At 31.7% G+C, this 12,635-nt stretch overlaps 1 protein-coding gene across 1 annotated transcript in view; it reads left to right on the forward strand.

The window, feature by feature from the left end:
• Nucleotides 1-12,635, forward strand: part of COL21A1 (collagen type XXI alpha 1 chain) — a 166,960-nt gene that overhangs the window by 141,643 nt on the left and 12,682 nt on the right. Inside the window, exons 18-23 of the mRNA XM_023520361.1 lie at nt 2,427-2,471; nt 4,482-4,535; nt 6,234-6,287; nt 9,162-9,215; nt 10,815-10,886; nt 12,541-12,576. Coding sequence (XP_023376129.1) covers nt 2,427-2,471; nt 4,482-4,535; nt 6,234-6,287; nt 9,162-9,215; nt 10,815-10,886; nt 12,541-12,576 — 315 coding nt within the window. The remainder of the gene's footprint in view (nt 1-2,426; nt 2,472-4,481; nt 4,536-6,233; nt 6,288-9,161; nt 9,216-10,814; nt 10,887-12,540; nt 12,577-12,635) is intronic.

Genomic DNA, 12,635 nt, shown 5'->3' on the forward strand with positions numbered 1-12,635 from the left:
TTCCGCTAATGTAAAATTGGCAAAGTTTAGTCAATTTCAATAACTGTATTGGGAGCCCAGGAAAATATTATCTAGGAGAATTTTATTATCTAATATAGCTCTGAATGATTTCAGTTCTGGTTAATCTCTCTCTCTCAACGGTTTTCTATTCCACACATGCTCTTGATACTACTATATCAGTTTGCCAAGAATTGCTTTTATAAATTAGTTTTACATTTTGTTTTTAATATTATATAGTTTTATATATTCTTTGCTTGTTATTTATAAAATACGTATTTAATAATTCTTGGTATAAGTGGACATAGAAAATATAACTTTTCAAATCTGTGAAATATATTTTAATATTTACTAATTTAAGAAGAAAGATAATAAGAAAAATAACCTTTTTTTACCCTAATCTGAAATCCGCCCCCCCAATACTCTCAATATCTGATATGGCGAAATAATGTAAGATTTGTGGCTATGTCCTAATACAGACCAAGCTCAGAATTCACAGCTAGAAAGGTGTCAAATCAGACCCAGAGGGCACAGGATACCAGTAACTAATTTCTACTAAGATTATAGATGGTGTAAGAGTATAGAGACTTGAATAGTGATGAAACACTATGTAATAAAGGTCTCAACTTTTCAGGTCTACAGTATCATGAGCAATTGCATAAACCCATTAGGGATATTCAGAACCAGGGGATGCTACACCCACACAGCTGTATCAGTTACATCATAGAACAGTATATGGCCACCTTAATAAGATTTTACAGAAGGATTTTACTTAAATTTAGAACTTGATCTAAATAAGTTTGTGTGTATGTATTTGAATGGGATCTGATTATGGTGGTTTTATACCAAATCATGGTCTATTGAAATGGGGCCTATATTCTGAACAATATTGACCATAAATGATTGCATTGAGAATATGCATTTTCTGCCTATAAGTATAGATGTCATATCATTCTATTTACTTTATACTCAAAAGTCAATTAATTTACTTTCGTGTTCTAGAGTGCTTATAGGGAGTCCTGTGCTCATGTTTTATAATATTACTTTAACAGTTTATATTGTTTTATATTATTATCTAATTAGTGTGGTTATGAAGTCTCATGTTTTCAACTAAACTGCGAGCCCCTGTTGATAATCATCACTCGCCTGCAACTTTTGTTCCCTGCAAAAGGTGTTGAGTCCTGGCAAACATAACTGAGCCAAACAAAATCAAATTGAATTGCAATTTATGATTCAAGTGGATTTTAAAACTAGAACTGTGTGCTCATGTCTTGCACTATAATTGTGGTAACACATTGAACAGTGTTGTATTAATGAAGGCAAGAAATGAAAGTCAAAACACTGGCAGGCTTTCCCTGTAATAGAAGATTTTTGATCTCATTGACAGGGACATATATCTATCTATACTACCCATTCTGATTTACTGAGGAGAGTACTGCTATCCTCTGAAAGCCCTGAGGATGGAGAGAGCCTCCAGAGAAGTACAATGGGGCCCAGTTTCCTCTTTTCAAATTCCCTTCTTTGCTAGCTCTTAAACACACACACACACACACACACACACACACACACACACACACACACGCAAATGCTAATTATTTTATCTGAAGTGTCTTTCGAGAAAGGAACTAAGAAGGATGACTAAATGAAAAATTGATTAGTACCATCACTGTTTGTTTTGGGTGAAAAAGATCATTTTGGGAAATGTATTGAATGGCCGACAATAGAATTGCTTTCTCATTAAGAAATGTGCTAAGGTTATTCTCAAATTTATACAATTCACATTAATTTCCTCTGAATCTTGCTAGAAAATTTGTACATTTGGGTTGAGCCATGTTAAAGAGTTTTCTGTTTTTTTGTTTCGTTGTTTTGTCTCTCCACAAACTGTGGTCTGCATATTCTTTACGATTTTATTAGTAAGGGAATCATTAGGAGAAAGATTACCATATTTTCACAAGGAGTTAGGTGTTTCAAGGCTCAGTTTGGAGGAAATTATTTAATTTCATTAGTTTTTAATTACAGTGATGATACTGTGAGGGCATTTGGAACTGTTGTACTAAATCTGAACTCTGATTTGAGAGTTTTTATTTGCATTATTAATGATAAGTAATGTAGGAATATGTTCAAATGAAATATCCTTATTTTATCACATATGTTAACAGAAGGAAGAACCAAGGTTAACATTTTCATAGCTTCTCATTTTGAAAATCTTTATTTAAAACTTTAAATATCAGTAGATGTTCATTTAATATTGACTCTCAAAAATTTTCTTATTTCCAAATTGGATTATTATAAGGAGCAGTGTAATACTGTAAATAGATTATATATTTTAATACGCTTTATTTACGAGTTAAAAATCCAATTATGACCTGTTCTTCTCTAATATAGTCAACAAATATTTTACTTAAAAAATCTATTTTATTTTTTTTTAGGGAGTCCCAGGATTTCCTGGAAACCCAGGATTAATGGGACAAAAGGTGAGTATTAATGAAAACCAAAAGATTTGGACTTGATATGCTTATTAAAAGGACAAAGTGGTGATACGTCTTCACATAGAATACCTTTTTACCACCTTCATGGTCACAGTTAATTATTCAAATATGTTATAATTTCAGAAGCTATGATTTTGACCTTACAAATTAGTTTTTGCTGCTGTTTTACCCAGATAATAATTTGGATTTACATACATGATTCCTATTTTACTTGATAACTGTGCTTGTTTTGGCAGCACATATATTTTGCTTGGTTATTTTTCTATCTTGTGTTCTTAGATCCTCCTTTTGGGGTAGTTTTACTGTTTCCTGAACTATATCTTTAGACATTCCTTTAGTATAGACATCTTGGTAATAAACTTTCAGTTTTTATTTAATTATAAATATCTTTATTTTACTCTTGTTTTTGAGAGATAATTATATAGTTTACACAACTCAAGGCTGACAATTATTTTCTCTTAACACATTGGGAATTTTCTTCTATTGTCTCTTTGCTTTTGTTGTTGACTGAAAAATCTGCTTTGATTCTCATTACCATTCTTTTGTAAGTAGTCTCTCCCTTTAGGATTCTTTTAAGGTATTCTATTTGTTTTTAGTGTTTTTAAAACTCACTAGGATGTATCTAGATACAACTTTCTCTGTGCATCCTGGTGGGAATTCAGTTTGCTTCCTGGCTCTGTGGAATTATTTCCATTAACTGTAGAAGACATCAGTCATTATCTCCATATTGCTACTATTTTATTCTCTCTGTTACCTCTTTCTGGAATTCTAGTTATATATATTTTATTCCTTCTAATTTTGTTCTCTGTATCTCTAAATAGCTTTGTATTTTCTTATCCTTGATTCTGTCTTACATTCTGGTTAAATTTTTTTTAGTATATTTTCTAATGTACCCTTTCATTTGCTTTGTCTAATATGCTGTTTAAACCATCAATTGATTTCAAAAATTAATCATATTTTTTATTTATAGTTCTGATTTTAATAACTTTTTTTATTCTTAATAGTTTTCAGTCCTAATAGTCTTCTTGATTCCATTTTTTAATTTGTAAAGATTTCACATATAGCTGTAAATTCTGTTTCTGAAAAATGCGATATCTGCAGTTTTTTGATATTCCTGTGTAACTCTCACTCTGTGGTTTGCTACCTTCTCTTTAATTTTTTGTTAATTGTGAGCTCATTGCTTCATCTCAGGTGGTGGGAATCCTATCAGCCTAATTGGGGCTCTTGCTGGTAGCCATGGAGACCATTTCAGCCCCTTTGAAAAGTCCTGACTCTTCCCATGGCTGGCCCCGAGTAGTTTCCCGAGTTGAGCACACACCCTCAGGCAGCCTCAACATTCTGACTCCTGCATCGTTCCCTCTGGCCAGGTTTCTGGATAGTTCCAAATCCTCATAATTATAGCCTAACCCAGAGTACATTTTATTAAAATGAGGGATCTTTAAAGACCTCCCCTACTTCTTATAAGACTAGCACTCTCTCACAGAAGATGTTCTTTCCAGGGTTTTTTATTCTGGATTCAGAGAATCCCTTGGAACACCTAGTCAGCCCCAATCCCAGAAGCTGAAGTCTAAATGCTGATATTGTATACCGTAATTAAAAACATTACTTTGTGTTTTCTATCATAGCTCTTAAAACTATGACAAATAAGAAAACTTTCTCTTGATTTGTTTTTCCTTTTGTCTTACTAACTCTTCGTGAACTGCTAGGCCTTCCTTTGAAAGAATGGTAAATGTCACAGCTGATTTGACTTAGTAAATTTGAATATTTATTTGAATATTTGACTTAGTAATTCCATAGATCCTAGGTCCAAGTCTTTAAGATATTAGATTCCTGAGTTTTCGGACTTGCCTTCTTTCTTTCTTACAGGAGAGGAAGGGAAGGTAGACAAATTGGGCTGATTGATACTGAATTTTCATTCTATAAACTTTGGTAGGAAATTCCTGGAAATAAATTGATAACTTTCAATTTTAAATTTGATCTGTATTTGATTTTTAGGGAGAAATTGGGCCTCCAGGACCACTAGGAAAAAAAGGAGCTCCGGGAATACCTGTATGTTAATGTCATTATTATCAGAGTGTTTGAAATATTGTTACTGTGTACCAGGAATTCTTATTCTGGAATTTACAAAACTGGATGAGATCCAGCAATGAGATTTTGAGGATCCACAAATTCCATCTATTTATATGAAAAGAATTATGTTTATGTCCATTTTTCTAAGACAATGTATATTTCTTCAGGTTCTCAAAAACCTGACCACCCAAATAAAGATCAGAGCCCTTAGTATAGATAAATCAGAAAACAAATATACTAGCTATTCATTAAAAGATGCTAAGTACCATGAAAAAGTCTAAAGTTCAATAATGTTATTTTTCCACTTTTTAAGAAATTTATAAATTTATTGCACTAATGATGGAGAATACATTCAGGAGAAGGAGTATAGGAAGATCCTAAATTAGTGAACAAATGATTTTTGAAGTTTTGGGAGTAGAAGGGACATGAGTTTGATACTAGAAATTATGAAAATTTTATCGTGTGTGCAAGATTACATAAAAATTAGCTAAGTTTATTGTTAGAAGTGATTTTTTTTAAAAAAAATCTATCAACCACCTGCCTATAATAGCTTTTTCTTTAAATAAAATAAATCACTTTCATGTTTCAGAGTTTATGACTACATTTAATTATGTAAGTTAAGTGGATATTTTACTCAGTGCTTGGTGCAAGATTTGGTGAACTTTGCATGTCAGTGTCAATAGGAAAAATATTGTTTATAAATATGAATTCTACTTTTGGAGAGATTTAAAAGCAGATTCTTCCCTTTAAAATGGAATACTCTCTCTCTACTTCCACCATCACTACCAAGTTATTTGATCATTGAAATAGTAAATTAAACTTAGTTACTTACCAGTATCTAAGTTAGCTTCCAGAAAATGAAGTTATTGAGTAGAATTTTATTGAACTTCAAGAATATCTACATCTAACATTTCTAATATTTTTATACTATGCTATGAACTAGTATATATTTTATTTTATAATTGCAATGACATCCTAAATTGACAGCAAAGCATAATAGTGATAACTTAGTATTTTCAGTGTGGCCATATTGAGATTATGTTTTCTGATGATATTAATTGAAATTTTTTTTTTGCTCATCAATTTCCTTTGCAATTTTTAAGAGAAAGGAAGTGTTTTTTGCTATCTATAATAATATTTAGAATAGAACATAAAATAAATCAGGTCTTTGTGGCTAAAGTAGTTCCTATTGTCTTATTTTGAATTATATAGTTAGTAATGGCCATTTTATAACTTGAAGAGGCATTATCGTATTCAGAGATTTACTAGATTGTAACTCTTTCAAAATATTGTTCAAGAAAATAGAAATTATAAATAATGTTGATCAAGATAACATCTATGAAGAAACCTAATTCTTAGCCATCATGACAAAAGGAAGAAAAAGTATAGGAAAAAAAAAAAACCTTTTCTTTACATTTGTCTTTTAGTAGCTCTTCGGTAATTTATGCTATTTGTAGGTTCTTTGAGCAACAGAATTATAAGGGCTCTGCTAGCCTTCATTCTATTTTACTTGGGTTGATTCTTTATTATTCTTTATTTGGACGTATATGATGAAATTTCCTAAATATTATACTTTAGTGGATTAATTGTTATGAGAATGTGTAATTTGAAAATGAATTTAATATTTTAATATATTTTTCTTTATATTACTCTCAAAATTCCCACTTAATAATATAGGGTTTGATGGGAAGGGATGGCTCACCAGGTCAGCTTGGAACACCAGGATTGAAGGTAAATATAAGGAAATTAATAAGATTGAGAACTTTGTGCAAAATGACCAATTATATGTTTAGTAAAAGATTTAACTACATTGATTTTATTTGAATATGATTTTAATTCTATGAACAACCACTTATAAGAATAAGATTTTAGGTGAAAACTAAGCCTATAAGACAGACTAAGGTAAAGCAGATATGGTTTAAATTGGGAAGGGTCTAGAATCTGTCACTAATCACCTCCCTCCTTCCTTACTGGCATCTCAAAGGGCAATGAGGAATATAGAGTTCTAGGAAGTTAGGTGCCAAACCTGTAATCTAGAGCATTAGTAGTTATGATTGAGCACTAATACTTTACCAATTTCCCAGTCCTCTTCTTGGTATTTATATTTAGTGGAATGTATATGGAATTTTTATTTGTAAAATGTCTTGTAGTGAGTTTTATTAGACATTTCTTCCCTCAGGACTGTAGGTAAGATAGCATATTATCTTCACTGTCAGATTTTTAAGAAGTATTTAAGATGTCAGTTTAGGTAAAACTGAAATTCTTTGAATATCCTGGGATGACCATTTTCTAGGTGTATAGAATCCTGTGCTAAGAGAGCTATTCCATTATTATTATTATTATTATTTTAGAGGATCATCATGTGCATTCTAGACTTAGGAAACTGTTCTCAACTATTTAATGAGTTTATAGGACAACCTTCCTAAAGGAAGTAATAGAATTGTTATTCTGGAAGCATTCAACTAGGCATTGTCCCAGAGGAATAGACCCTAATGTATTCTACTTTCGATTTCTAAAGTATTGAAGTAGAGACAGGATAAAATGTCATAGGAGCCCAAAGATTAGAGAAAAATAGCTTCCCTTTCACCAGTAATGGATCCTTGTGGATCCCTGGAGTATTATGGTTCTTAGCAGCGACAGGTGTGCAGAGTTGGTATAAAAACAAAACAAAACAAAACAAAATCTTTAGTGACTGGGCTTTACCAAGCAGAGATTGTCCATAATTTCTCAAGGTCATTTTAAAGACTATCTAAAGTAGTTGTATTCCCTTTAAGTATACGAGGTACAAGGGTTCTGGGTGCTCTAATTCTTGAGAATGTAGCTTAAGATTTCATCAGCTTTTTAAAATTAGCCACTTCACTTTGTTGGCTCATACTGAACTGAAGTTCAATTAAATCTGCTGGATTTTCCATAAAAGATTTTTAGAACAATGCATTTGTGGCATTTGTAGATTCTGCTGATTTGGCTGGGGAGGCAAGTGGCTGTTTCCAATATCACAGTTTATTTTTAGATGAATCACTATAAAGTTCAGTTTCCTTCATCTTGTGCAATTATTTTGTTAAAAATAGATTCAAGATGTTAAAATTATACCTACTAATGTAATCTTTTCAGTGAAAACTTTCAACTTCTTTTCATGCAGTATATTAGCTTAAGTGTTGGGAACTTCTGTAAAGGACCAGACAGTAAATATGTTAGTCTTTGAGAGTCATTATAGTCTCTGTTGCAACTACTCAGCTCTTCTATTTTAATGCAGAAACTACTGCGGATGAACATGAACTGTGTGGGATGTACCTGTGTTCTCCTAAAACTTTACCCACAAAAACATGCATTGGGCTGAATTTAACCCATGGGCCATCATTTACTGACCTCTGTACTAGCTTATCTTTGTCAGTTTTGTCAAGTATATGTTTGTGGATTGTGCCTTCTGTATGATCAGTAGAAGTTGTAGGGTGGGACAAAAAGCTGTAGGCAGGGAAGGGGTGAGGCTGAAACTTGGTAGATCTTTTGGTAGATCTTTAGAAAATTTCTAATTTAGATTATAATACCTCTTTTTAAAATATCTGTTGAACCATCATAAGTCTAATTTACCATACTACATTCCAGTTTTTAAAAATCTTATTTAAATGATATTAGGATATTTTAACATAATCAAATCATATATCTTTTGGCAAATTTCATCTCTCTGAATTTCAGCTTAATCACTTGTAAAATTAGAAATGTTAAGGGAAAATAATTCCATGGTTCAATAATGCTGTTTTGTGCTAAATGCTTTAATTGAATCCATGTATTAGGTTCACATGTTTCTCAACATGAGCAGCCTAGAAAACTTTTTAAAAGCTGAATGTGAAGTTGGTTCTCTTATGAGTAAACTCAGCTTGGCTCTGAGTGATCATTGCCAACCCTTAATGAGAGCTTTTTCCAAACCTTGACTAGGTTGTGATTTCAGGTATCAGCATATATTTTTAAACCAGAACTACCTTTGACAGTTTCCCTTATTAGTCAGCAGGCATGTTCTTTCTTTTTATATCCAATCCTCTTTTTCTATCTTACATTCTTTGCTCTGTCAACTTGGTCTTACTCTCCAAGTTTCTGTTAGAAAACACTGCACTGGAATCCTGAAAAAGAGCACAAACTAATGTGTTCTGATTCATACTTCTTCAAAAAAGCCACTGTACATTAGAAATTTTATTTTCTTTGGTTACATTCTGCAGGCGAGCCATAGTGAGAAAGTGAAACAGGGCAGAGATGAAGATTCTCAATCCAGAGGATACTATTAAGATACATGACTTTAATCTGTGCAGTGTGGAGACCTAGCTAATTAGCACGGGTGCCTAAAGACTTGAATCTCTCTCCTTATACTTGAAGCTGCCAATGTAAAAATCCAGAAAAAGCATTTAACACTTAATTTTAGAGAGCTTTATAAATGTGTGCATTTACTTCCCTGCATAAAAGAGTTTTTCTTAGGAAGTAGGCTTAACGTATAGAGTTTCAAACAATTGGAAAGTTGAAAATGTAAAAATTATTTTATTTCCTAAACATCTATATCAGATAAATTGTGACTTTTTTAAACAAAAAAAAATTTAAATGATTTTGATGCATTGACAGGGAAATAAAGGTGAACCTGGACTTCAAGGGATGCCTGGGGATTCTGGGCTCAAGGTAATTGTGATTTTATGCATTTGAAATATTTTCAAAGAATTATAAGTTCCTCCTCACTATTTCATGAAATTTAACATTTTGTATCCCTTAAGAAAAGTTATCTGAAATTAGGATTGCCTATATCACAAAAATAAGGTACATGAAAAGAAATGGCCAATGTTTGTTTGTTTGTTTGTTTGTTTGTTTGTTTGTTTTGAGGGAGGGGGATACTTTATCATAGTTTGGGTAATAAAGACATGAAATGTGCTTTGACTGCTTTGACTTGATTTTTCTAGAAATGGTAAAAATTGTATGCTAATATGAACATACTCTCTGATCCAGAGAATATATCTCTCTTATATAGTTGAAAACAAGACTGCGGTTCCTATAAGTGATACTATTCCTTTGCTTGCTTTATTTTCAGTGTGAGGAGCCATGACTGCCTTTACCAGTTCCCTTCAAACCAATTGGTTTATGTTTGTTTCAATGAGATTTTCAATTCTTTTCCAGCCTTTAAATATTTAGAGTACTGTTCAACAGCTCAGGAGTGGGCACAGTAAGCCAAGAGAACAAAACTTAGTTTCCACAAAAGATAGTAGTCTTTAGTTAATGTGACAGAATTTTGGACTAATGGTTAAATATAAAACAAAACAAAAGCAGCATGTTCAGGATTACATCCTACCTCTTATAATTTTAACCTAAATATTATTGATACATCATCACTATATGCTTTCTGAGAACTTCCTTAAGATTTTTAAAAAAGGAAATAACCCCTATGAAATGATGGAGAGTAGAAAATTTGAGTTAAGACAATTCATGGATATTCTTTGTACTGAAAACAGTTCAATGATTTACTTCTAAGAAAATAATATTCTATACATATAAAGAAAAAATATAAACGTGCATATGATTTAACTATAAGGTCGTTCATCCCAATATTGTTTATAAAAATAAAAATTGTGAAAACTAATGTTTAACAATAGGAATTTTTTAAATAAAATATAGTAAACCAATACAGTTGAATACTATTCTATAATTAAAAATCATGTTTTAAAAAACATATAATGAAGAACTTTATAATATTATTTTGAAGTAAAAGACAAAAAATTATGCATACATAGCACATATTGGTAACTAAGTTGTGTATGTGTGTTTGTGAGAGGTAGAGAGAAATATATAATGAAATAAAAATAGTAGGTAATGAGATTTTCAATAATTTTTAATTTATTTACTTACCAGTTTTGGAATTATAAGTTCTTAAAAGTAGCAATATGAGGAAAAGCAGTTTCCAGGAGAAAGAGAAAGTGGTTAGTAAATAAAAAAGGATACTTGTGTTTTTTTTTTACTTTATTCTTGAAATTATAAAATACAATAAAATACCAAATATGTCTAAAATTTTAAAATATGGTATGCTATCAGAACTTCTTAATTATAGGAAAAAAATGTTTTATTGAGACTCCAGTAAACTTTTCACTTTTTACTATTTCTTTAGTAATAACTCTAAAATGTCGACAAAATTTTTAACCATCAATTTTAAATTTGAAATGTATCAGAGATAAAAGCTGCTGTTATTCATCAGCGGCAGGTCTGTGATCTTTATGTAATTTCTGTGTGACCTAGGGAGAACAAGGAGCAGTGGGTCCACCTGGAGAACCAGGATACTTGGGCTTACCTGGAATTCAAGGAAAAAAGGTATTTATTGTTTAAGAGACATAATTCACTTTTAATCAGCTGTTAACACGTAGATTTTCCTTTAGTGAATGTAGCATAATAGAACTGACTATACTTTTAATGATAAGCTAACCTACAGATTTGTCGTACTATGTGGAATATGTGTAACCCCATGCTAATAGCTGTGGTATCTTTTATGTCCCTGCGTGGGTATTTTCTCCTAAAGGAGGATTTTGGAAGAGGCATGCAGATCAGAAAATATAAACATATAGTTAAGTAATATCCGGTAACTTTACATTGTTTTGTAGTCAATCCAGGTGAATCAAGAATATTTTAGGAAAAGTATTCAACATCACTCTTATTGAAACTGGGGTAAAAAGCAAAAGGATAAAAATTACCACCAGAATGTTTGACCACGAAGTACCTAGCTATAAAACAATTACATTACATAGAAGTTCATTTAAAATTAAATTAAGGGGTTTAAAATACAAATCATATATACCCATATAAAATGTTTTGGTGAGTTAAGACAGCAACACTTTAGATATGTTTGTACTCATGCTCTTTCTCTCTCATTAAGGAACCCTGAGCTGTTTCTGTATAAAGATTATTTGTTTGGAGATTTTAAGCAACAACTGACTGCCCATTTGTCAAAAAAGTCCATGCCACTGTAAATATATACCTTTCAGGTGAAAAGTGAATATACTGGCTTTTATTACGGAAAGAATACAAACTCTTAGGTTTACTTCTTCATATCCCTTGCTGTTTTAGTTTTTCTGCCACTTCATTTTTCTGTCCCACATGTATTGTCTACTTGGCCCCTAAATTATTATGCCCAGCATGATCCTTGACATTTTTGTTCTGATGAGAAGTAGGCAGCACTTGCTGACAGTGGAATTAACCTCTTAGCAGCAATTAAGTGTTAGACCTTTAGTGAATATTAAGTAAATCTACTGTGAATATATGTTTAGATTTAGAGAGTTTCCTTTTTCAAAAACTTGCTATTTAAAGAAAATCTGTATTTTGTTTGCAATAAACACAAAACTCTCCTCTGAATGTTTGGATAGCATGGTGTGATAGAAATTTAACGACAGTGTCCAAGTTCAACTTTGGGCAAGTGCTTACCTTTCCTGTGGGACCATTATCTCTATGAATGAGGACATTGAACTAGTTGGTCTCTAATGCCTCGTTTAGCTGAGAAACTCTAGGAAACTTATTCTTATGAAGTATTTTCCCCCAAAAGTTCATTTTTGAAGTGTATATTTTCTAAAATGTCATTTTACCATTATGTTTTGTTTTGATGTTTCTTATAAATTTATGGCTACTGTGAACCTGATGAAAGATTTTCAGTTTGTCAAAATAAGTCCTCTCTTGCTTGTTTGTTTAGCCTCAGATTGTAATCAGTATAGAAAAGTTTTCTTCTTCCTGGTAAGATAGGGATATTAAATTTTCTTTTGAATGTAAAAGCACAAGAAAGTGTTCATTTAGAACAGCATTTTGACATAATGTGGTTTATTTCTTCCCAAGTATTGTGTTGACGTCAGCTTCTGTATATGAGGCATTTGTGGAATTTGCATGAGATCATATATTTTTTTCTTTGCTGAAGAAAAAGATGTTTATTTGAAAGGAATCAGAATATACTAGAATATTATACATTTAAACTGCCTTTTTGTAGGGGGACAAAGGAAATCAAGGTGAAAAAGGCATTCAGGTACGTTGCTGGCTCTTTTTTTTTTTCTATTTAGCAATAAAATCAGAGCTTTGTTCTTT

The sequence above is a fragment of the Pteropus vampyrus genome, unplaced genomic scaffold (genome assembly GCF_000151845.1).
Source record: "Pteropus vampyrus isolate Shadow unplaced genomic scaffold, Pvam_2.0 Scaffold260, whole genome shotgun sequence".
NCBI classification, from domain to species: domain Eukaryota; kingdom Metazoa; phylum Chordata; class Mammalia; order Chiroptera; family Pteropodidae; genus Pteropus; species Pteropus vampyrus.